The sequence below is a fragment of the Callorhinchus milii genome, unplaced genomic scaffold, assembly GCF_018977255.1.
Source record: "Callorhinchus milii isolate IMCB2004 unplaced genomic scaffold, IMCB_Cmil_1.0 Scaffold13, whole genome shotgun sequence".
In the NCBI taxonomy this organism is placed as follows: domain Eukaryota; kingdom Metazoa; phylum Chordata; class Chondrichthyes; order Chimaeriformes; family Callorhinchidae; genus Callorhinchus; species Callorhinchus milii.
Window position 1 is genome coordinate 5050418 of NW_024704754.1, and position 27269 is coordinate 5077686.

The 27269-nt window shown below is 42.5% G+C and overlaps 1 protein-coding gene across 1 annotated transcript in view; it reads left to right on the forward strand.

Moving 5' to 3' along the window:
- Positions 1 to 1512: 1512 nt before the first annotated feature.
- unc5a (unc-5 netrin receptor A) overlaps positions 1513 to 27269 on the forward strand; it is a 68964-nt gene continuing 43207 nt past the window's right edge. Inside the window, exon 1 of the mRNA XM_007906267.2 lies at positions 1513 to 1603. Coding sequence (XP_007904458.1) covers positions 1513 to 1603 — 91 coding nt within the window. The remainder of the gene's footprint in view (positions 1604 to 27269) is intronic.

Sequence of the window (27269 nt, forward strand, 5' to 3'; positions counted from 1 at the left end):
AACAGCATGAGGTGGGGGGGGGGGGGGGGCGCGGTGGGAGGGCGGGTGGTGCGAGGGGTGGAAAGAAAAAGAAAGGTAAATAATCTTATTGGCAAACTGCTCATAATAATAATCATTATCCTTGCGTTTGAGACGTCTCAAAGCCCTTCCCGTGCTTACATCCTGATAGTAATAAGCTAAACATATTCACTTGGTAAATTTATGAATATTAATAATATGCTACATTATAGATTGTACACGCAGGATTATTGATATCACGTTCCCAAGTGATTACAGCATAAGTAAATAAGGAATTAAAGAAAATCAGGAAATATATTGATCTCCAATTGAACGCAGAATTTTTCAAACTGTAATAATGCAATAATAATACTAAGGATAACTTGCAAGATGCTAATTGTAATTTCAACAGTTAGTTAGTTAGTTAGTTAGTTAGTTAGTTAGTTAGTTAGTTAGTTAGTTAGTTAAAGCAGGGCAGGGGGACAAACTGTATAACATTATATAACTCTATAATTTATTCAAAGTCCTGTAGAGTAGTGGTTAGCACTTTGCCTCGCAAGCAAGAAGATCTTGGTTCGATTTCGAGGCGGGGCAAAACCTTAGGCACATTACCTTACTCCACACTCCCCTGTTTACCCAGCAGTAAGTAAGGAACCTGCTTGTTAGTTGAATGGCAGATTGCTTACCGGGGATAATAATAATCTCTCAAATAATCCACGACTGTTTGTGGGACACTGCTGTGCGAGATTGGCTGCTGCGTTTCGCCCATAAAATAACACAGTCAATGCCCTTTACAGTACTTCCTGTGAAGCGCTTTGAGACGTCTCAACCGGGTGATAAGGCTCTATATCAAATGTAAGGCTGATTATTAGGATGATGATCACAGTGACAGCAGAGAGGAGGGTGAGGTGCTGTACTGTAACTGTACTGTCTGCACATTGCTGTCAATGCCAGAGAGACGGAGAGAGAGAGAGAGAGAGAGAGAGCGCACAAGGCAATCCTGCAGATCTGTGTCGTGTTTTTGCCGGCACCTTCCCCCGTCCCCCACTCCACCCCCTCCTCAGTTAAAGCCTGGTGATGAATAGAAACAGCCCCTGTGTGGTGTGTGTGTGTATGTGAGGAGCATCTTTGACAGCATGCTCTCTCCTGCTGGGAGCATCGAAAGAAACATCAGCGACTGACTCAAGGCTGCTTATAACTGGGCTTATCATCCTCTCCTTGCTGCAAGACACAGGGAGAGGAGAGGGGTGGGCGGGGGAAAGGAGGCTATGCATTCATATCTGTGCTTCTCTGAGAGGCTCGGAAAGAGGCAGAGGGGATGACTTGTGCAGCCTGGGTTCCTGCTGAGATGGGCAGGACAATCTGATCTCCCCACAACTCACATCACATCGCATCGCTTTCCCAGAGCGTAGAGAGAGAGATAGAGAGAGGACCAGAGCAGAGGAGACACTTGTCTCAAGACAGCCGAGCCTTGCTTGAGCATAGCCGTGAGTCGGTCTGTCTCTCTCGCACGGAATGCTATCCTCTCGGCTTTCCCTCATCACCACTGGGATGCTAAACTTTCTGCTGTGGATCAGCCTGCTGTCTCCGCAAGTCTGCTGTCAAGGTAAGCACAGAGCTGAGCTGAGGAGAGGATGGAGAGAGAGAGAGAGGCTGTAAGGTTACAGGTACAAGAAGCTGTCCACACACCCGTCTCTCCCTCTTAACCCCACTGATGCTGAGAGCGGAGAAAAAAAAGGTGTGTGGTACCTGTGAGAAGCTGGATTTAATGATAATAATCCTTGCATTTGATACAGAGCCTTATCACGTCTCCGAGACGCCTCAACGCGTTTCACAGAATACACGGCAAAGTGGATTGACTGTGTATTTTGAGCGGGTGAAACGGTTTGAAGCAAACTTCTCCTTTAAGTGTTTGCTGTAATTTCAGCCGCTCTCACACGCCCTACAGACGGGCAGCGGAGGCTTAAAGTGGTGTTTTTTTGTTTGTTTGTGAGGTTTTTTATTAATGCTTTAGCGTTAAAATCTGCTTCACTCACTCTGCTTTGGCCACATTTTGGTGTCACCTGAGATTCAGAGAGAAACGGAGGCAGAGAGAGTTTTTTTTTAGCGTTTCACTTTAAGAGATTGCCTTAAATCAAACCGTCCCCTCGCCCCAAACGGGTGTCACCTTGTTAGTTTTTCTAAAAAATGAAATGAAAATTTAAAAAAATTTTAAAAAAAATTAAATCAAGATAAAATCACTGAGTAAAAAACCTCAGATCTTATGTGAAATGTTTGAATATTCAGGCTTTGCTGCAACTTTTTTAAAAGCTGTTTACTGGGCATTGTTTATAATGCATTTAGTATAGCGCTTTCCACGTCTTCGAGACGTCTCAAAGTGCTTTACAGAATCTACTGTCAAGTGAATTGACTGTAGACTTGTGGACGAAACCTATACCAGGTTCCTGAGAGAGACAAAGAGTGAGACAGAGAGAGAGAGAGACAGATGTCAACTTTTGACATTAGGTTATGTGGAAACATTTTACACACATACTGTGTGCTCACTCACTCACTCACTCTGTCCTGCAGGCTCTTTTTACAATTGAATTCAGCAGAGGTTAGTGACAAGGGATGAGGGTTAGCAGCTGAGTGAATTTACTCTCTGTCTGTCTGTCTGTCCGTCTTGTCTCTTTGTCTGTCTCTCTCTCACTGTTAGCTGATGGGCAGCCAGTCAACCAGACCTTGTTCTGTTAGCTGGTATGGAGACATACAGATAGACAGACAGACATCTACCCTCCATCCTCGCCCTGTCCAGGGGCTGTCTCAGTGACTATCTACCCTGCAAAACTGTCTAGAGAAACGTAACCCCAAACCATCAATGCTGAGCCAAACTGTGTTATAACATGGCAAAACTCACTGTTTATTTTTTGTCAGCCGGGAGTCTGACACATGCGGAAACCCATGTATTTACAATATGCTTAAGAATCTTCACTCCCCTCAGCCCTCTGTGTTGTACAGCAGCATTCGATATCGCCCAGTGCCATTTTCCGACTAGAATGAAAAGAAGATTTGCCTGCAACCTTCCCCCTTTAAACCCTCTCCCTTCTCCCCGCCTGAAAATCATTTATTTATCTTCATGGTGTTTTATTACAGCAGCCCCCCCACCCCCCACTTCAATGACTTGGGGCGTGTGTTTGTTAGAGAGCAAGGATTTAGCTGTCAGAATAAACTGCCAGAGCAAAGCAAGCTCTCAGCTTTCTCTCTCTCTCTTTCTCTCTCTCTCTGGAAATGTCATTTCAATGTACAAGACGTGTCACTTTGCCTTGGAACAAAACACGCCCTCTCACCCCCCCCGCCCCCCACTCGTTTCTTTATTCTTTGTAACTTGCAACCGCCCCCCCCACCTCACCCAACCCCTCCAGCTCCAAAAACTGCGGCATTAAAAACAGCAAAGCTTTCAGTGAGCATCATACAGGAGGGCAACCAAGTGAGTGGTTTGCAAATGACCAGACTATAAGGTGTGAGTGCGTCAGGTTACTACACTGACTGAAGTAACCTGATTTTATCAGTGGATGATGCACTCTGCGTGTGTCAGCAAATTAGACATTCATTTCTCCTTTTATTTTCCTGTCGTTTCCTTTATTTCTATTTTGCGTTCAATCGTAAATTCTCTTCTCACTTTCTCTGCTCCTTGCCTGTCTTTGTCTGCCAGTGCTTTTATTTTTCGGTGTGTGTGTGTGACTTATTTTTTTGCGGTAAGCTGAAATTCACCTGCATCTTGCTCATCCTCAAAAGAGCACTGCAATCAGATCCCATCTTAATGTTAAATGAATGATGTGTGTCCAGTTACTAAGAATGACTAATACTCCAAAGGTAGAGATCTCATCTCAAGACTCATCACAGCACTCTGCTGATTTTTGTCTGTTAAACCTATTTCTTTTTAACCAGCATTAACTAAAAAAAACTCTCTTTATTGCTACTTTAATTGTGCAGATTCTGTGGTTACGTTCCGAACTGTAACAGGAAATTCATAATAATAATAGTCCTTGCATTTGAGAAGTCTCAAAGCGTTTCACAGAATATACTGTAAAGTGGATTGACTGTGTATTTTGTGGTCGAGAAAGCAATTCGGACGTAAAGGGACCATTGGTCTTTCAAAGAACCGTGGAGTCTTTCTCTTGATTTATTCTGGATTCTATATTCCCCCCCACTCCCCTTTTCTCCACACCCAAATCGAAATCAGTCCAGCGCTCATTTCATTGCTGTTCGTAGAACCTCATTGGCACTGATTAGCTGCTATGTTTCCAAGTATAACATCATTCACTTCAGTTCCAATCAATCATATTTCGTAAAGAAATGCAAGATGATTGCCTATGTTTTTCTCAATATAATGCGAGATGCGCTTTATAAATTCCAAGTTATTCGCATTATAAAGCAGGGAAATTTAGATTAAAATGTCTTAAGGTACATTTCTGTCGTGACTTCTGTTAAATTCTCGAAGCACCTGTGATCTCAGTCACACTAAATAATTCAGCTGACACAGTGGTGTCAGGTTGGGGAGAGAAACGTGTAACTTGTGAGTGGAAAGTGAGTCACAGAACCTGTTTGTTTATTGCTTTGGTCAATTTCTGCCTTACAATATCATTGCCGATCACATCACCTCGCTTGGCCTCGCTGACATCTGGCACAACCCCAAGTTTGTTTGCAGTGAAATGTGCTTCCAGCCGCATATTGAGCACATACTCATTGAATGAGCTTTCCATTGGGTTCCTTTTGGCTCAGTAGTAGCACTCTCGCCTCTGAGCCAGAACGTTGTGGGTTCAAATCTCACATCAGAATTTGAGCTCACATAATCTTAAGATGACACTGCAATGCAGTGCTGGGGATGTGTGGCACTGTCGGAGGTGCCGTCGTTCGGATGAGATGTTAAACCGAGGCCCCATCTAACTGTTCAGGTGGATGTTAAAGATCCCAAGGCGCTATTTGAAAAGGGAAGAGAGTTTTCTCTATCCCAGAGTCCTGACCGACAATCCCCCTAATAAACCTGATCACTCGTCTCACAGCTGTTTGTGGGACATTACTGTGTGTAATTGTGCTGCCGCATTTGCCGACAAATACACAGTCGCTTCATTCTGCCGTAAATCCTTCTGGCGTGATAAGGCACTATAGCAAATGCAAGGATTATTATTATTATTATTTCTGAAGCACATTCCTCGCTTCTAGAATCCAGTGTGATTTGCAAATGACCCCATGTGGGCCCCAAAGTGCCAGTCACCGGAAAATGTTGAAATGAAATCTTGCGGGAATTCCTTAAAGCGTTTCTCATGCTTTCGCCTAGAAAACATGCAGTCACTACAGCTTACAGCGTAATCCTGCGATGCGCAGTTAGGCGTCCTCCTGACGTGAAAGGGGCTGCATCGAATGCAGAATTGACTGACGTTCTCGTTTTAAATACTGTGGTCGTGTGTTTCATAAAGTTGAAGAGAATGTGGTGCCAGGTGCAAAGTTAATTGCATTCATTGTTGCTACTCCAAGTAATAAGAAAGATCTTTACTGAACACTTTGTGTGCAGAGATCTTTTATCTTTTTTTTAAGAAGATGTCAAACCAATTTCCAAACACCCCTGGAGACGGCTGTGAGCAGCCCAATTGTAACAGTAATTGGAAAACCCTTGTAAAATACAAAAGGTTTACTCAATAATTTGCTATTATAAAATTGCCACCAAGGCATTTTGAGTCTGGCCAACAAGGTGTCTGACGCACGCGGAAACCCATCACCGTGATTAAGAGCCTCCAAACCAAACTGCGGAGAATTCCACAGCCATAGGGGAATTTTGGTCGGTCTGGTATGGAGCACACAACTCTCCCTTCCCCCACCACCCTCCCCCCCCAGGGTGATGCACCCTGCTTACCTCATCCAGAGAGTTAAAGCACACTTTGCTGGAGTTTAATCAGCTGAAAATTGTGAACACTGGTTGGGCCACCCAATCAGTCAGGGCTTTGGCTTGCAGGGTTATAATAGTTATAAGAACATAAGAACATAAGAAATGCTCGACGAGAAAAGACCAAGGTCCATCTAGTTTGCCCTCCACCTTCCTAGTGATTGCATGCACATATGTCCCTCCTGCTTATGTACTATATTCCATAATGATGTAATTATTAATAATCAATATTATTATTTGATATAGCGCCTTATCACGTCATTGAGACGTCTCAAAGCGCTTCACAGGATGTACTGTATATTGTAAAGTGTAGCCACTGTGTATTTTGTGGCAGCTAGTCACGCACAGCGGTGTCTCACAGTATCAAAATAAAACCGGTGAGTATATTAACTTAGCACAGAGCACTAAACACATTTCAAAAGCAATTAAAGACTGTATAAACTGGGGATGAAGTGGCCAGTTTACAGGGAAACAATGATAAGTGAAAGACACTCTCGTGTTATTTTACTGTCACAATGAACTCTGTAATTGTTCTGAACGAAAGGAAATCAGGCTGGTGGCTTTCAGTGGCACAGTTAGTGAGCTACCACCAAAAGCCTCATTGGGTAATCCCTAATATGACAGTGCTTAGAGCTCGGAAAGAGAGATTAAATACTGTGTTTTGCAAGGAGCAAAGGTTTGACTGCTTGGCTTACAAGCTGTTGGCCTGTCGTGGCCTGTGTGTGGTGGGAGGAGACGAAAGATTTTCCTCATTAATCACAAATGACTTGAGATAAAATCACAGAAAGTTTGCATGACGTCTCTCCTCTAGGGTTTCCAATGCCTCATCTCCTCACAGATCTTATTGGGGAGGATTCTGGTTTATTTAAACCTGAAGTTTCGCTAGATCTGTTACTAGATCCGGGATCCGTTACTGTGAAGCGCTCTGAGACGCCGTCCGGCATGGAGGGCGCTAAGTTGTTGTTGTTTTATCTATTACTGTTTACTCACAGTTCATAATAGTTTAATCCAGTACCAAGATATGCCACCATCACAGCAAAACTCAGTTATTATATCACATCCTTGCCATTGACCAATCCTCCAGCACCAATAACACATGGCTGTTACTTCTTTCATTTGTCATTGACTACAGTCTCGTTGCCTCCAACGCTAATGAACCCGAAGCAACCATATAACCTGGTGGTGGAGTTAATAGGAGATAGTCAATGTGACAGTAGACATGGAGGTCACAGGTAATCATGACACTGGAAGACTGTCCACCCTACAGGACAGTGTGATTGGACACCAGGCTGACAGTGAAGGACGTCAACTGAGGACTGAGTTGATTAATTCCTGAGTCAGAAGTTTGTGGGTTCAAAGAATCATAGAATCGTACAGCGCAAAAAGAGGCCATTCGGCCCATCGAGTCTGTGCCGGCTCTTGAAAAGTGCGATGCAATGTCAATCGCACTCCCCAGCCCTTTCCCTATAACCCTGCAAACCCGTCCTCCTCAAATACCCATCCACCGCATTTTTAAAAGTTGTTATCGAATCTGCCTCCACCACCCTTTCAGGTATCCATGTTGGGGACTGGAGCTCACAGTTTACACAGACTGACACTTCACTGCAGTGCTGAGGGGGAGCTGTGCATTGTCCTTTGGATGAGACATTAAAGCTGTCCCTTGCTCAGGAGTAGGCTAAAGATCTCATGGATTATTGGAAAAGGGAAGGGAAGTTTCTCTCTCTCTCTCCCTCTGCCCCCACCCAGATTAAACTGGTCACGGTGGAAATAGATAGGCTGACAGAGTGAGCGCCCACTATTCTAAACCAAATAGAGTGTGACCAAAACAAACCAAAAAACAAAGGGATAAAAACTTTCTGTCGAAAAAAAAGTAACGGGATTCAGGAACACAAATAAAACAGGTCACGAGTTTCACTGCTATTTGCGGGACGTCGCTGTGAGCAAATTGGCTTGTGGCCGGGTTTGCCCACAAAACACACAGTCACTTTACAATAAATCCTGAGATGCGCTTTGGGACATCCTCTTGACTGTGAAAGGCACTGCGTCAAATTATGGAGTGAAAGCTAGAAGCATTTTTTCACCCAAAGGGTTGTGGAAATCTAAAACTCTCTCTCCCCCAAAAGGCTGTGGATGCTGGATCCATTCAAATGTTCAAGACTGTGGTGAATAGATGTTTGTCAGGTCAGGGTATATGGGACAAAGGCAGTAGATAATTGGAGTTGAGTACAGATCAGCCATGATCTTATAGAATGGCTGATCTGTACCTCAGGTTTCTATGATTCTATGGGGAGGACAAGTTTTCAGGGCTTTGGGGAGAGCGTGGGGGAGTGGGATTGAATTGGATAGCTCTTTTCAAAGAGCCGGCACAGACACGATGGGCCGAATGGCCTCCTTCTGTGCTGTATAATTCTATGATTCTATGAAAGTGGCGGAACAGGCTTCAGGGCTGAATGGCCTACTCCTGTTCCTAAGTTCTTAAATGTAAAGATTATAATAATAGTATATGGTCATGGATTGGACACCGCAGTGTAAGATGATACCTTTTGCCCAAGCTCGTTAGGCAGCAAAGTTATGAAAAAAATATTCAAGCATTCCTACGCACAAATTGAGGATTTGTTGGTTTCCATGGAAACCTGGCTGCAGACATTGCTTAATAACAGTAATTGTGTCAGTGACTGTTTGACTGATTGCTGACTAAACGCTAATCTTCCTGGCCCGCACACGTGCATTGGAAGATAATGATCAGACAGTCATTTTTTTTCCCATGTGTAATAGGCAATGAATGAGGAGCTGTAAAGTTTCTCTATGGACGAGGAGAGTTATAGCATGAATAAAGGGCTCCATGCCTTCAATTACACTCGTGATATTCGGGAGTATAAAGTAGACAACACTAATTATGGAGCAGTTTAAAAAGGCCATGGCAAAAAATGGCCTTTTTTTAATGTGTTTTGTGCACTTTGAGGCAAGGAGGTTGGGAAGAACCACTTTGGTTTTGTTAGCCAATGTCTGCGTCAAGTGTGGCTGGTGTGCCCAAGGTCTCCCCACCCATCTCTGGCCTCCTCTGTGTCCGACCTTGGCTAATCCCCAGACTCACAAACACACCACCACCACTACCAACAACAACAACAACAAATTACATTTATATAGCAGCTTTCACCCCCTGACTAAAGTCAGACAGGCAGGCAACATTGTAAATACTTCCATTTCCTGGACCAGTGCCTTTTATAGCCTCTCTGAAGGAGATTACCAATTTGTTCTGAATGATGGGCATTTTTTTGTGGCGTTGTATGCATGATCAATGGGAACTGGGTTCAAATCACTGAAAGTAATTTCACCCAAGGTTTTATAGCCGGGAGAGTCAGAGACACAGAGAGAGGGAGAGAGAGAGAAAGGGAGAAAGAAACTTTCATCCCAACAGACTAGCTGGCCTGTGTCCCAGGTCGTGCCTTGAGGTGAATGTACACAAACCCTCACTGTTCCCACTCTGAACCACTCATATTTTTAATAAGACTTTGCATTTGATACAACGTCTTACCGCCACGGGATCTTTAACGTCCACCTGAACAGGCACAGACAGGGAGCTTGGTTTAATGTCTCATCTAAAGGATGGGATTTTAAACGCAGACGGCAATATAATCTAATTTTAATATGCTCTTTAACTAGCCCATATCTGCAGGTTTAAAGTGGATTTATGTGACTGTGGCGGTCCGTGAATTACAAAAATATGACAATACAACAATAATACTAACTTTTTGAGTTGCTATTATAAATGTTTGCTAATTTTTTGCAAATTTTTTCATGGATAAATAAAGTATACCATTCAACGGAGTTTCCCAACAGTTAAAATAAAAACACATTTGAAATAAATGCTTTGAAGATCCTAGCAGTTGTAGATATGAAATAGATTAATGACGTTAAGAATGGAAATTTTTAATTAGGAAGCAGGTTTTTCTGACAAATCGAATGTTGCTGGCAACTCTATTTTGTCAGACTGATGGAGAGTTTGAATATTTCCCAATTGGGGATAACAGATTAACAAATTATGGTAATTATATCTAATTTACATATTTCGATTCAGTTCATTAGGAAATCGACTTCACCTCAACATCCCCCAATTTGTGTTTTTATATTTCAAGGACGTATTATTATTGTATTACAGATATATTACACTGGTTTAGCCCTGAATAGCTTGTGGGTTCAGTTATCTGTCTCTCTGCACTCCTGTGATGAGATTCCACCCGCTCTCCACACATATACAAAACAGTCACTACACTTTAATGTAAACCCTGTCAAGTGCTTTGCGCTGTCCTCCTGACACGAAACAACTGACATGACAGATGCTTTATCAAATGCTAGGATTATAACTATTACTATTATTATTATTATAATGGACCTAAACGGGTGTTCGAAAGGTGGGAAGGCAGCGGAGTGCGGGGCGGGGGTTGTTCTAGTTTTTTTTTGACAAAATAAATCAGGTAAGCGGCAGAATTTGATGACTCTACAGTTTGAAAACATCGCAGATTGAAATGTCGTTCGAACATTAAATGAATATTGACAGCAACATCACCCTGAGATGTCAAACAGATTAAAATGTCTGCTCCCACACCCCTCTCCCCTCCCCCTTCCCCCTCCACCCCCTTCCCTTTCGGAAAGAACGTGATTAAATGTCCTTCTGCTGAAGTGAAATGGTGGGAAGTAATCTGAGCTGGAATATCTGAAGCAATTAATTTTCCTTCACAGCTTTTTCCACTTGTAAAGCCATGAAGCATTGGCAGAAGGAAACCTATGGGAATTGACGGAATGTTACTTTTTAACATGTTAGGACTGACAAGTAACTCATACGTCCTGTTCGAGAGACGTGGATTTGATTCCCGGGCAGGGCGAAATGTTGGGCAAGTTTCCTTACTCCACACACCTCTGTTTATCTAACAATAAGTAGAAACCTGGTTGTTAGTCGATTGGCGTATCGCTTTTCCGGTGGTAATAATTCCTTCAAAAAAATAATAAATTGGTCACTCAATCCACGACTTTTTGTGGGACACTGCCGTGCACAATTGGCTGCCGCATTTCGCCCATAAAAATATACAATTAATTAATTTCACAGTATATTGTGTGAAGCGCTTTGAGACATCTCAAAGATATGGTAAGGCGCTATATCAAATATAAAGATTATTATTATATATGTCAAGCATATGTTCCCTCCGTACGCTGACATTTTATGGCTACAAGCAATAATTTTATCTGATACCTTTTTATTGCAAGAAAATTGCAATACTGGAAAGAGATTGTAAGTCTTATTCGCCTGGACATTATCTTCTAATAACATCTTCTATCCTGGTTTAAGAAAATGTCAAATAATACAATGATTAAGCCAGCTTTTCTTTAATTGTCAGTAAATTAAATTTGTCCAAAAGTGTTCTGGGTGATTAACTGTGACGGATATTAAATGTAGCTTACCAATATCATGTAGGATTCCTTTTTTATAACGAGCACGTAAGTTATAATAATTAGGATTATTATCATCATGATAAAACATTGCTTGCATTTGACATCAGGAGAAAGTCTCAAAGAGCGTCACAGGATTTACTATAAAGTGCTGTAACTGTGCGTTTTGAGGACGAACCCGGCAGCCGATTTGAGAACAGTAACTTCTCACAAACCGCCATCAGTTTTATCTGGGGATTACCAGCCAGGACACCGGGAAGAGAACTTCCTTTCTCTTTTTGAATACGCTGGAACAGGCTCCCTAGGGAGAAGGTTGAAGCAGGAAATGTTGATTGCTTCAAACACAGATTAAATAGTTTTCTTTTAGGAAATAACATTATGGATATAGTACATAGGGAGTTCGGGACATGCGCATGTGACCGCCAGGAAGGTGGAAGATGAACTAGATGGACCTTTGTCTTTTTTCGTCTAGTATTTCTTACATTCTTATGAATAATGCTATGGCATTTTTAACGTCTATCTTTAACGTCCACTAAGGCACAGATGGGGAGCTCGGTTTAACGTCTCATCCAAAGAACTGCACCTCTGAGAATGCAGCGCTCCTGCCCCCTCCCCCCCACCAGCACTCGTTGAAACGTCAGCCCAGACTGTGAGCTCAAAATCCCTGAGATAGGGCTTGAACCCACAACCTTCTGACTCACAGGCAAGAGTGCTCCCCACTGAGCCAGAGTTAACTACATGCTTTTATGAAAAAAAATGGAGCCAGGCGGTTATGGAAAGTGTAATCTTAATTGTAACAAGGTTATCCCAGGGGATTACTTGACCAGAGAAAGCAATAATAGAGAGGGATTTTCACACAGTCACTACACTGTACAGTAAATCCTGTGAAGCGCTTTTGAGATGCGACGTGAAAGACTCTGTATCAAATGTCAGATCTAAGGATTAGTATTATTATTTCCTCTCGGCAGAATTGAAAAATCCTCGACTTTAGTTTTTAGACGAATAAATTGGCTTTGAATCGTTTAATTGTTTTTTAACCTTCGTGTACGGTATGCAACGACCTATCCTCCCCTGTTTGAGTAACGTTCTCAAAGTGACATTCTCCCAAACCCTTGCCCAGGAAGTACTGAGCTTGCAAATTTGTGGTGATATTATAGCATTTTGTCAGAGGCACATCAAAAGCCCTGGATAGAACCGGTGCCAATAAAACCACTCCACAAAGTGAAGCCAACCTTCCGGAAATCAGCGGACTTGGGAGTCCACCAGCATGTGATTCTTTTTAGGAAGGGACTTATTTTGGGGGCAGGGCTTATTTTGGCTGAGGCACCGATTTGGGGGAGGAGCTGATATTGAGGGTGGGGCTGAATTTGGGGAGGGGCTTATTTGGGCGGAGTGGCTGACTGTGGGGGTGGGGCTGTCTTGGGGGATGGGCTGATTTCAGAGGGAAGTTTGATTTTGGGGGGGAGAGGGGCTGAATTGGGGGGGGGGGGAGTGTTTCAATTCTGTGGATTATTGGATGTTTCTGCAGTGGGTCTGTCTATGTTTGCGCTTCACTGTCAATTATCTCTTGACAGAGGGCTCACTGCTATTGTCATGACATTCCTGTCAATGGAAGGAATATTAAGAGTCGTTGACGGCTTTAGGTGGCTCATTCCTGGCTCTTAAGGTGATTAATTTGCACACTTCCATCGCTCAGTCCTGCTTAGTCCATGTAACCTTTTACTATCTTTCGTTTCCCAAGAACACAGTATTAGTATTCCACTGATTTTTCATCTGTATTATCTGCAATTTACTGACAAAATAACCAATTACCTGCCTGCTGTAATCTCAAACCCAAAGTAATAAGGTTTGCTTACTCTCTCTAAGTATATTTTCAAGTACAGATGCATTGTGTTTTTATGCCTGACCGTTCTCATTTACAATGTGAGTTCACATTAACCCGTCATTGTTCACATCAGCAGAGTAGAAAAGGAAAAAGGCCTCAGAAATAATAATAATAATAATAATAATTATCAGTCTTGATAATGCAAACAATCCTTGCATTTGATATAGTGCCTTATCACGTCATTGAGACGTCTCAAAGCTCATCACAGAACATATTGTAAAGTGGACTGAATGTGTATTTTGTGGGCGAAATTTTAATAATCACATTTGATTATCGCTCATTGAAATATTTCCTTGCAGGATGTACTGTGAAGTGACTGTGTGATTGGGGGAGGGGTAATAGGGGTGAGCTCTCAGTCTGGTGATTGATTGCTGTGATTAACTGAGCCAGAACCTGTTTAATATCAATCAACTGGGGTATGGGAACGCGCTGCTTAAATTACATTTGTACGATATATTGCCGCCTCTTATTGAGAGAATAGTACATTCGTCTCCAAATGCCTCCAATTTATATTGTGAGAACATTTGTTATTAATTTCACTAAATCATAATTCTAACGCGTTCTGATTCTTCAGGCAAATTGCTGAAACTCTTGCCCAACTTTAAAATGGAGACACTTCACTTTCATATTTCCTCAGTGTCGATCTTTGTTGGGACCATAGAAGGTTACAGCAAAGAAGAAGTCCATTTGGCCCATCATGTCCGTGCTGGTTCTTTGAAAGAGTGATTCATTCAATCCCATTGAGAGAGAGAGAGAGAGAGAGAGCGCATTCCATTCCAACAGTCTATCTCTGGGATTTCCATGTGTAGGTGGGCGACATGGAAATCCTAGTTTGATTTGGATACTCTTAAGCACAGTGATGGATTTCCACGTGTCAGACACCCAACTGACACCCAAAAAAACTCGTAGGCCAAACCACTCATCACCAGTATCATAATAATAATAATCATCCTTACATTTGATACAGTACCTTTTCAAGTCTTTGAGACCCTCAAAGCGCTTCACAGAACATACTGCAAAGTGATTGACTGTATATTTTGTGCGCGAAATGCCACAACTAATTGCGTGCAGCAGTGTCCCACAAACGGCCATGGATTATTATTTAGAAAACATTTTTTTAAAGAGATTATTCCCCCCAGAAAAGTGAGTTTGTGAGGCTCTAACCACTAAGCTACAGGACTCCATCTCCTCAGCAATTTGTTGCCTTGATGTCCTTCCTAAAATGGACGAGGTGATCAAAACTTAACTGCAGTCTAACTAACGATTTATGGAAGTTCTGTCCCTGCGAGGGACACAGCCAAGGGAGAAATGAAAAGTTCTGCTCTCAAAAGTGGTAACAGACCTGCCTTGCCTCATTGATCAAAAGGAAGTTCAATGACATATATTATCCCTGAACCGCTAATTAAATAATTAATGTTATCAGGCATAGTGATTATATGCTACTCCGACCTCACCACAGTAAATCAAAGGCTGAGTGCAGGAAATGTAAATGCACATGTAATGGAACCGCCTCAATTAAACTGTTTACATTTACTGGGGCCTCAAGCTCTCTGCTAATCCCATTCGCTTTGTGCGTTGTCTTTGCTGCCTTCTTGTTTCATTGCATTTTGTTGCGTAATAATAATACTAGTGTAGTAATAATAGCGTAGTAGTTAAAGCACTCGCCTCGCAAGTGAGGGGACTCAGGTTTGATTCCCTTGCGTGGTGAAACCTTAGGCAAGTTTCCGTACTCCACACACCTCTGTTTACCTAGCAGTATTATTTCTAACCAGAAGGCCTCTCATCTCAGTTACTTATTAAAGGACGCTATTGGAATTTGTCAAATGTTAACATTACTTGATTAAAAATAATAATAATAGTACAAACGTTGCATTTGATTTATCATTTATCGTGTGAAAACGCCTCACATCGTTTTCGAAGTGCAGCGACTGTATATGCTGTAGATGAATGTGGCCGCCAATTTGCGCACAGTGACATCCCACAAACAGCCGCGAAGTGAATGACCAATTCTATGTGAGGGATTGTGGACCAGGGCACTGGGAGAGAGAAAACAAATAGCGTCGTGGATCTGTCTGCGTGAACATCGCATGTGATGGGACAGGACTTTGTTTTAACATCTGATCCGAAGGACAGAGCCTTCCAGGAGTGGGTAATGGAGCGGATTCAATTCAGGGGATATTTGAAGGGGAATTAAGCAAGCACAAATGCTGAGGAAAGGCATTAGAAGGTCCAGGAAGAAACAGATGGATGTCTCTCTTAAAGAGGAGCAAACACCAACAGTAATATAGTGGGTCGATTGGCCTCCTGCTGTCCCATAGATTTCTGTGATAAGAGCACCATATCTCCTGGGTGCGAATTCAGTCAGACTGATAAAAGGATGCTGTTTCTAAGCTTTCTGACAGCTGTGCATTTGAGAGCAGTTTTACTCTGCTTCTAGCTCAATGTGAGTCAGGCACACAAAAATTGCCCCATAATTTGGACCAAATTGGTTCCAAGTTGTCAGTCTCGCTGGGGGTCCACACCAACAGCTACTCAGAAGTGGAGCTGTTAGCTGCTGTTGCACAGCATGTCGCATTTGGGGTCATAGGAACAGGAGGAGGCCATTCAGCCCCTTGAGCCTGTTCTGCCATTCTATTAGATCATGGCTGATCTGTACCTCAACTCCAATTACCTGCCTTTGCCCCATATCCCTTGACCTAACAAAAATGTATCCACCTCAGTCTGGACAACGTGAATGGATCCAGCATCCACGGCCTTTTGGGGGAGGGAGCGTTCCAGATTTCTGCTACCCTTTAGTAATAATAATAATCCTTACATTTGATATAGTGCCTTATCACGTCTTCAAGACGTCTCAAAACGCTTCACAGAATATACTGTAAAGTGAATTGACTGAATATTTTGTGGGCAAAACACAGCAGCCAATTGCGCACAACAGTGTCCCACAAACAGTCGTGGATTGAGTGACCAAATTATTATTCTTTTTTTGAAGTAATTATTACCCCTGGAAAAGCAATCCGACAATCGATTAATAACCAGGTTCCTACTTACAGCTAGGTAAACAGAGGCGTGTGGAGTAAAGAAACTTTTCACCCAATGCTTTGCTTTGCCAGGAATCGAACCCAGGTTTCTCGCTTGCGAGGCGAGCGCTCTAACCATGGAGCTACAAGACTCCACGTGTCACCCTTCGTGTGTAAAAGTGCTCTGTGAGGTCGCATGAGACACTGCAGTCATTGAACAGGTAATGGGCATATCCGAGTGGAAGAGCATAAGAGAGATGATCAGAGCTGACGAGAATGAGGGCTGCCCCCAAGAGGAGACAGAAGTGGGTCATGAGAAAAACTCCAAAATGCAAAATGCTGCAAACTCCAAAGAGGAAAATGCTGCAAACTCCATAGAGAAACTCCAAAGCTTGTTAGAATGAAACAGAACTCGGGGAGACGGGTGGGTGGAGAGGGCATCAAACCACTCTCACCCTTCCAATACTCCACCCAATGATAGATCCCATGCTCTCAGCAATCGGTAAGGATAGTTTGAGAGAGAGAGTTCTAGGTCATGTCAAGCGTGTCACATCTCCACACCTGGACACTTTGCAAACCTTCTAGTGTGTAAAAAACACAACGACAGATTCTTACTCTTTTGCTTGCTCATTAAAAGCCGAGAGATTCTGTGACCTTTACGGTCCTGTTTTGTGGGTAATAAATAGAAGTTAATTAAAGTGGGAGCGGTAGTCAAAATGCGATGCAAATTTACTAAGGGTCAGTTAACACCGAAACGCTGCAAATCGCAGGTGCGCCCATTATAAAGCGGCTAGCGGGACTTCGGTGAAAGAATAATAGTCATAATGATAAAAATAATCCTTGCATTTTGTACAGCGCCTTATCATGTCGAAAGCACGTCTCAAAGAGCTTCATAGGATTTATTGTGAAATGGAGTGCTTGTGTATATTTGTAGGCAAACGCGGCAACACAATTGCGCACAGCAATGTGCCACAAACAGCCACGGAGTGAGTCACTAATTTTATTTGGGGGATTGTTGACAAGGACAGCAAGAGAGAGAAACTCCCTTCCTTTGTAGAAATTAACTACAGGACATTTTTCTCCCACATATTGGTTGGTATATTGAAACGTATGATTTCCAACTATATGGTGCAGTTATATTGTGACAGTCAGCAGATTTTTTTAAAAGTATTGCAGAAATTTTTGTTTTCCGTCCAATTCACAAGGGGGTTTCATAAGTGCGGCCAAAAATAATACAGTGGCTATAATTGCATTTACACAACGTCCATTACTTTCCATCAGGACATCTCAAAGCGTTTCCTGCACTTGACTGGGATAAACCAGCTTCTCTCTGGCGTGTTCAACCAATTTCCCCCCTCTCCCAACACCCCCCCACCCCCGAAAAACAAATCCACCAAGTGTTAATGTGAATCATCCTTTCAACCAGCGATGCTGAAATCGTCAGCGCTGTGTAAAATTACAATACGTGAAGCAATAACAACACCATCTCGCATTTACACAGCGCCCCTCATGCGGGGTAGTGACTCAGAGCACTTATCAGTGGTGGAGCATGACACCGAGCCTTGGAGAGAGAGAGGGGAGGTGACCATAGGCACGGTTGAAGAGGAAAGCCTTCAGGTGTAATTGGGAAGCATATTTATTATGTTAATAGTCCAATAATAATATACAATATACAGTATGTATATTGCTATAAATTATAGAAGAGGTTGTCAGTGATCAGAATAATATTTCCCACATAACGTCTCATGATTGTTGCAAACCAGGAGAATACATTGACCAAGTTATACATAATTAAGAAACATTTTATCGCTCTCTTGCCTGGAGTAATGAAAACATTTTAAGCAAAGTAAACGTTTAGAATATTAATATAGCAAACCCCTTGCATTTGACATAGCGCCTTATTATGTCGTCGAGATATCTCAAAGCGCATCACAGGATACATTGTAAGGTGTAGTGACTGTGTATTTGATGGGCGAAATTGGCTTTGTTTTGCCAAGAAAAGGCAAAAATTGGCCTACAAAACACTAGATCCTGCCACATGTTAAAGTGGCAGGAACGGCAAGAGAGAGAGGAGTGAAATCACAGAGTTAGGGTTAACGACTAAACTCCAATAAAATTGCCTTTTTTTTACTCCAAGGTCACCCTTGTCTTCAATAACTTTAAGAGCACTGGAAAAGATCCCTTTAAATTAAAATTGAACACTTTGGGGCAGATTATTTTTAACAATACGGTCTCGGGAGGCAATTTTATCTGGCAGAAGGCAGGTGCAGTGATTTTTTTTGGTTGCAGCAGAGATGATTTCAATGGGAACGACCCATGACCCATTCATTCACTTCACTTGGAGCTTAGTTGAGGCAACAGCAGACGGACAGATCAATAACTTAAAAAGCCGATGAATAATGGATCACTTCAATAATGATCATGTTTTTTTTTCTCTCGCAACTGCTGAAATCGCTTCTGAATAACTTTTCTATTTTACCCCCCTCTAAAGCTTTTTATAATCTTTGCCTTTTTTTGCATTTGTATTTGATACAGCGCCTTACCATGTCTTCGAGACATCTCACAGCCCTTCACAGAATATACCGTAAAATTAATTGACTGGGTACTTTGTGGATGAAATGCGGCAGCCAATTGCACACAGCAGTGTCCCACAGACTGTCGTGGATTCAGTGACCAAATTATTATTATTTTTTATTTATTTTGAAGGGATTATTATCCCCAGAAAGTGATCTGCCACTCGACTAGCAACTGAGTTCCTAGTTACTGCTGGATTAGGGTTAGGGTTAGGTAAACAGAGGCATGTTGAGTGAAAAAAACTTGCCTAAAGTTTTGCCCCACCCGGGAATCTAACTACGGGCTATCTTGCCTTGGTAGTATATTCAAATTCATGATTTGGAGTCCTAGGCAGTCAAGGTTTGATCAAGTTGTTTTTCAATGTGTTGATGCCAGTTTACATCATCTTTGGGTATCGCTGGTTTATCTTTTATTAATGGGAAAAAATCAGGTCACTGATGTTAGGTGAGACTAATTCGGGAAATGGAAAAGAGGATTCTCATTGTGGAACTGGTTTAGTTTTTGTTTCTTTGACCAAACCTGGGTTCAAACCCTATTGTGGAGTCCTGTAGCTGAGTGGTTAGATCACTCGCTTTGCAAGCAAGATACCAGGGTTCAATTCCAGGCAGAGGGCGAAAGCTTGGGCAAGTTTCCACGCCTAATAATAATCCCTCCAAAACAAAACAATAATAAATTGGTCACTTTCAATCCACGACTGTTTGTGGGACACTGCTGTGCGCAATTGGCTGCTGAGTTTCGCCCACAAATATACGGTCAGTTCACTTTACAGTCTATTCTGTGAAGCGCTTTGAGACGTCGAGAAGATGTAAAAAGCGCTATATCAAATGCAAGGATTATTATTATTAACTTTCTCAAAACTTTGTGTTCAAAGTGAACCTAATATTGACTGGCTATCTGAATCACCTTACAATAATAATAATTAATAATGTGAAAGGCACCATATCAAATATAATGATTATTAATAATATTATTGTTATCGTTATTACAGCTCTAAGGCACATTGACTTACATTTCTCAATGTTAAAAAATATTAGAATCTTCTGTCTAGTAAATGTGTTATAATAATAAATAATAATCCTTGCATTTGGTATAGCGCCTTATCACTTCGTTGAGGCGTCTCAAAGCGCTTCAAGGAATATACTGTAAAGTGGATTGACTGTATATTTTGTGGGCGATACATTGCAGCCAATTCCACACAGTAGTGCCCCACAACAAGTCATGGATTGGGTGACCAAATTATTATTCATAGAACATCCTCAGAGGTTTCAGATAGTTAAATGAGACTAACTATGGAAATGGAAAGTGTGGGGCGTGTCAAAACTTTGATGGCAAATTGTTGTCATTTTCTTGAAATTATACTTCAGTGAAAGTTTTTTTTGAAAGCTCAAAATTCCACCCAATCTTAGCCAAAGAAAGCTTTTTTATTCTTAACATTTGAGACTGCTTAGAATTGTGGAAAATTCTTAAATTTGGAAGTAATTTTGAAAGCCGGTTTCATTTTTTTCCGAAAATCTGAATAAGGGTTTTCTGAATAAAGACTGGATTCCCAAAGACTCAGGTCAGAACATCTCATCCTTCGTATGAGATGTTAATTTGAGGTTCTGTCTGACGTTAAAGATCCCGTGGCGCTATTCTGCCAGATAAAATCCCCCCACGTAAAATTGCTCACTCACTCCTTGGCTGATTGTAGCACATTGCTGTGTGCAATTGGACTGCCGTGTTTGCCTACAAATACACAGTCACTACATTTTCACAGTAAAATCCTGTGAAGCACTTTGAGACGTCCTGACGACATGATAGATAATGGAAAGATTATTATTAGAGGTTTTTGAAAATACAAAGATGATTATTCCACACTACTGTGTGGAATTGGCTGCAATGTATCGCCCACAAAATGTACAGTCAATCCACTTTACAGTATATTTCTTGAAGCCCTTTGAGACGCCTCAACGACATGATAAGGCGCTATACCAAATGCAAGGATTATATATTTATACTGCGTCTTTCACATCAGGAGGACGTCTCTAAACACTTCAATGACCGTGTGTTTAGTGGGTCCAGTGATGATCTTGCAAACAGCCACGGGGCGAGTGACCGATTTTACAGAACCTAAAGAAGACAATCCTGTGCGTTTGGTACTTCAATGTTTATCTTTTTTTCAATCATGGAGCAAACCAGTTGACTGAGTTTGATCTGCACACAAGGATGAGGCTGAGGCTGTTTCGATTTGCAATCTGTTAAAACTAGAGCACGTTTACAACCTGTTAATGGGACATGGTTACACTTGCAATCTTTTAACGAGATTACAATCTGGTAAAGGGGCGATTGCAATCTGTTAATGGGTTATTTAAAGCCATAAAATCGACTGTGAAGATTTCTGAAAGAGTAAAGAAATCATTTTGCCAAACGCTCTCCCTATCTACCTCATCTACCTTGTCAAATCCCTTTATCATTTTAAACACCTGAGTCAGATTGGGGAATTGAAACCTCCCTGACTAAATGCCTTCGGCTCAGTGATCGTTCCCATGATTCCCGCTTCATGCATTCCATGCAGAGTATGAACCCAATCCTCCATTTTCCAATCATTCTGCACATCAAGACGTCCTCCTGACACGTAAGGCGCTGTATAAATGTAAGTATAAATTGCATTGTATTTCGTATGATAAAAGCTAGGGACTGGTAGGTAAAGGATACACCAACAATAACACCTTACACCTATTTAGTGCCCTCCAGGCATGGTAGCGCCTCAGAAACAGTAGTGGAGCCCTGACTCGAGCCGGGTGGGTGGTGGGGGGTAGTGGCCGTAAACACGGTCGAAGAGGAAGGTCTTCAGGCGGGATTTGAAAAAGGGGAGAGAGGGGGCAAGGCGGAGGGATTGAGGGAGAGTGTTCCAGAGTTTCGGGGTGTAGTGGCTGAAAACGCGACCTCCGATTGTGGGGTGGAGGGTGCGAGGGACGAGCAGGAGGCCGGTGCCAGTCGAGCAGAGGTGCTGGGTGGAGGATTGGGGAGTGAGGAGGTCGGAGAGGTCGGGAGGTGCCAGAGAGTGAAGGGATTTGAATACGAGTGTGAGGATCTTGAAGTCGATCCGTTCATTGATGGGGAGCCAGTGGAGCCTGGGCCAGAACTGGTGAGATGTGGGTACGTAGTTTGGTCGAGGTCAGTATGCGGGCGGCAGAGTTCTGAATGAGCTGATCTTTTGAATAGTGAGGAGTGTGTTTGAGTAATCCAAGCGGCAGGTGACAAATGCATGCATGAGGGTTTCGATTGCTTTTGGGGTAAGGTACGGTCGGAGGTGGGCAATGTGGGGGAGGTGGAAGAAGAAATATAGAGTAAAGGTGGGTAAATGGAGTTGAGGTACAGATCAAGCATGACCAAATAGAATGGCAGAACAGGCTCTAGGGTCCTGAACCATCTCCTCTTGTTCCTATGTTCCTATTGCATTTCCTGGCCCAATACCACACAAGTACCTCTTTGACTGCACTTTCGGTCTTCTTTCCCCTTCCCCAAACCCTTCGGCTTGCACACCCTCCCCAGCCCAGGTGCCCAGCAACGCTGTGAAGGTATTACAGCTCGTGTTGTACCCCCCCCCACCTCGAGGAATTGGGGGAGGACAGGGCTCAGAATGCCTTCATTGAACATTCCTTCTGAAAAGTAGGAACTTTTCCACAAAAAACTAATCCCCAAGGGACCCAAGCGAGAGAAATGTTTGTATTGAACTGAGTTCTGTCAGGCGGGAAGCTGCCTTGTATTTATTCTTCCTTTAGTTTGTGTGGCCACGATTGCTTACAAGTGTTTGTAGACACGCTGAGGTCTGTGCAGGCCTGTTAATTACACACAGGGGACAGGTGACGAATGGAAATGAAAACTCAGGGATGATGGGACCACTGTATTTCACAAATAAAAGCACTAGTTACTGCTTCCCCTGTTTTAGCTGCTGTCAGTCAGGCATTTAGTCAGTCTTCTGATCTCTGTAAACGGGAGTTGGCCCAAATTATATAGGAAACAGCAAATTGTCTGGCTTTCTTATCTTAACGGTGTCTCATAGATCGGAATTGCTTTTTATGTTTCTTTCTCCTTCGCTCTATCTCTCCGTTTATTAACTAAAACAACTTGACTTATGACATCAAACCATGTCATATTATATTTAATAATAATCCTTGCAATTGATATAGCACCTTATCATCTCAAAGCACTTCAGAGAATATACTGTAAAGTGGATTGACTATATTTTGTGGCAAAATATTTGCAATATTTCCTTGACTAAGAAATTATACAATGGGGTAGACGCTCTGGGACCGAGACTTATTAAGCGTTTTCAAGGCGGAATTATTTTTCCATCAAAGGCGTGGATGAAGAATATTGTAAGACATCGAGGAAAGCTATCGATATTTTGCTCGTCTTTCACTTTCTGGGCTGGGGAGAAAAAATAATTACAGGATCAGTCATTACATTAGAAGAACAGCCGTCAAGACTGTATTTCGCCTGTTTAAAAAAAAGCCTAGATAGAGAAAGTGGAATTATCATACTTTTTGTTGAGAGCATTTTGTAATTACAAAATCAATACCTAATGTTGCTTTAGCTTACCACTGAAGGCCTTATCTTATCCCATGAACGGCAAAGGGTTTAGTTAGCACTGTTCACTGTTGATGTTCAGATAGAACATTAAAATAGGTCAGATCACTTTTTTATTTGGCGTCAAGGGAGTGTTTTCCTAAACTACGGCACTCAAAATACTGGTGGGAGCTCTGCATTGTCGGAGGCACCGTCTGTTGGATGAGACGCTAAACCGAGCTCCTCGTCTGTGCCTGTTCAGGTGGATGTTAAGGACTGCATGGCGCTGTTCAAAAAAGAGAAGGATTGGTCGACGATCTCCCACGAAATATGTCACTCACTTCCATGGCTGTTTGTGAGACGATGCAGTGCGGAAATTGATTACCGTGTTCGCCTATAAAACACAGTGTCACCAGACTTTACGCTATACCCTATTAGATGCTTTGAGAAGCCTTCCCCACGTGAAAAGATCCTGGATCAAATGTCATTCATTCGACAGGATGATTCAAAGCGTTACATGGGATTCACCGCAGCGTGTGGTGACTGATAACAGTAACATTTGATATAGCGCCTTATCACGTCGTTGACACCTCTCAAAGCGCTTCGCAGAGTTTACTGTAAAGTGGAGTGACTGTGTATTTTGTGGGCAGCCAATCGGCACAGCAGTATCCCACAAACAGTTGTGAACGGAATGACCCAATTTTTTTTGAGGGATTATTATTAGTCCACCAATCGACTAACAATCAGGTTCCTACTTACTGCTAGATAAACTGAAGCATGCGGAGTAAGGAAACTTGCCTAAGGTTTCACCTCGGGTATTCTAACCACTGCTCTATGGGACTCCGTCATTAAATGGGTTCTGTAGCTACCCTTTGTTCAATCTCTCCGGCTTGCTTCTTACTGCTCTGGTGTGTCTGCTCTGAGAGGTTCTAATTGGGATAGATTGTTATCAACCAGACTTGCTAAAGCAATTATATTTTTATCCTAACAGGAGTTCGGGGTCCTTTGATTTATGGTTAATTACATACTGCACAGATCAGATATTTTTCAGTTCTGCATTTCATTACTTGCACTCCAGAATAGTTTTGTCTAACAATATTCTTTATCCACGCCATTGATTCCATCGTTAAGATATTAATATCTAATTTCTCACACTGACTCTGGATATTAGATATGGTGGATAAATGATAATAATAATAATCCTTGCATTTGATATAGTACTGTATCATGTTATTGCGATATCTCAAAGTGCTTCACAGAATATACTGTAAAGTGAATTGAATGTATATTTTGTGGGCGAATGTGGCAGCCAATTGTGCACCAAAGAGTCGTGGATTGAGTGAACAATTTTTTTTAAAGGGTTTATTAACCCCAGAAAGCGATCTGCCAATTGACTAACAACTGGGTTCCTACTTATTGCTAGGTAAACAGGCGTGTGGAGTAAGGAAACTTGCCTGAGGTTTTGCCCTGCCTGGAAATCGAATCCGGATGATCTCGATTGCGAGGGAGCATGTTAACCACTACGTTGCAGGTCTACACATTTGTATTGAATGCAATTGCAGCATGCTTACCCTTCCCAATGCTAATCTCAAGGGGAAAAGGAAGCAGCAGCTGGGACTGAGTTGCAGAACAGATTAAGCACACGTATATATATTTTTATATAAAAATTAACAGGCTGCACTGAACACAGAAATCTCTCCCATCTCACTCAGTAACAGGATTAACCTGGCTATCAATCAAATCGCTGAGGATTCTAGCTTGGTTTTACACGTTGCTTGGTTTACAAAGTGTAGCCGGCTTTAGTGACCGATGAGGCGATGTTGCCATCAAGAAGCAGCTCTATTGAATGTCGATGCAGCTAACGGCAATAGATAATAATAATAACAATAATAACAATAATAATCCTTGGATTTGACATAGCGCCTTATCATGTCGTAGAAACATCTCAAAACGCTTCATGGAATATATTGTAAATTCAGCGTATACTTTGTGTAACTGCAAGTTGTTGTTGATGTTGATGAAAATGGCATTGTGAGCGTGGATCCGCGGAGGGACAATGGACTTTAATAAGTTGCGAGTAACTTGTGTAGGTGGTCGAACATTCCCGACCTCTGATTGATGATAAACAGCTGGTGCACGTATCAAGCAAAATATCTTCAGAGCAAGTTGGTAATTAGCTGCCGTGACCTTCTGTGCAAAGTTCTGTGATGACGTTAATGAGAGAATCGGGTTCATTGCTGCAGGTGGAGACGAGTTCTGTCTGAGAACCCTCTCCATCCCGGACTCTCTCTCTCTCTCTGTCTCTCTCTCTCTCTCTCTGGGACAGATAATTAGTTTGGAACGCAGCTGGTTAGGAATTCTAATTAATATATAAATCAGGGATGTTATACGGTTACCTTTCATCGGGTTAGCACCCATCACAGTGGGTGGGGGAATGGGGAGAATAAACAAACCCGTGTCTTTTATCCTTTTAGGAGGGATTTAACTCAATAAGGCTAATTTGCTGTTTGGAACTTTTCCTTTGTAATGAATTGGGAATTGAAGGAGTCAACAACAACAACTTGCACTTCGATAGTGCCCTCCACGCAGGGTTGCATCTCAGAGAGTTTAACAGTGGCGGAGCCTGACTCTGAGCCGGCGGAGTGGGGAGGGTGGAAGATGACCGTAAGCACGGCCAAAGAAAAAGGTCTTCAGGTGGGACTTAAAAAGGGGAGGCAAGGCGGAGTGATTGAGGGAGAGCGTTCCAGAGTTTTGGGACGTAGTGACTGAAAGCGCGACCTCTGATGGTGGGGCGGAGGGTGCGAGTAATCCTGTATATTACATTATAATATATTGTAAAGTCAATCCACTTCACAATATATTCCGTGAAGCACTTTGAGGCATCTTAATGATGTGATAAGGCCTTAGGATGTCCTCCTGAGGTGAAAGGCACAATCCATACCAAGGCAATTTTGTATTTTTTGTATAATGTGCTATATCAAATGCAAGGATTATTATTATCTGAGCAGCAGTGATAAACCAGCTAAATAGTCACATATTTCTGTGGATGACAAGCTGCCATGTTGCTGGTAAGCAACAATGCCGTTGACAGGCCTTCATTCATGCCTTTTACTTGGTGGTGACTAATTCTCTTTATTGCAAGTTATCAATTCGACCAAATGAGTTTGGCTGTGAAATTGCTGGTGTTAAAGCTCTTATCTTTTGTTTATATGCAGAGAACCAGAGAAATGACTGAGCAAAACAAGGCCGCTGAGCCCATCAGCTTTGGTTTATTTTTCCTCTTGAAACAAATGGTGTTTTTGATTCACACCGTTTTCCAGCAGATCATTCAAATCTTCACAAACTTGGACGTACTTACTGCTAGGCAAACAGAGGCGTGTGGAGTAAGGAAATTTGCCTAAGGTTTCACTCTGCCCGGGAATCGAATCCGAGTGATCTCGCTTGCGAGGCGAGCTCACTAACCACTACGCTGCAGGACTCCAAATAATCATATTTATTGAAAGCGATTGCAGCATACTTACTCTTCCTCTTGCTAATCTCAAGGTGACAAACCGAGAGCCTAGCTGGAGACCCATTCCTCCCTCCCTCTCGCTCCCTCCCTCCCTCTCGCTCCCTCCCTCCCTCTCGCTCCCTCCCTCCCTCTCGCTCCCTCCCTCCCTCTCGCTCCCTCCCTCCACGAACGCCCAATGGTAGTTAAATTGTCAATGTTTTAGCCACTTAATCAAGATTAACCACTGCAGCACCTCCACAAATCATTGGGCTCCTCACTTAGCTTCAACAATAACAACAACAAAATTACATTTACACTGCGCCTTTCACGTTGGAATGACGTTACAAGGCATTGGACAGTTAAGACTGGAGGTTGGAATCAGGAGGATAG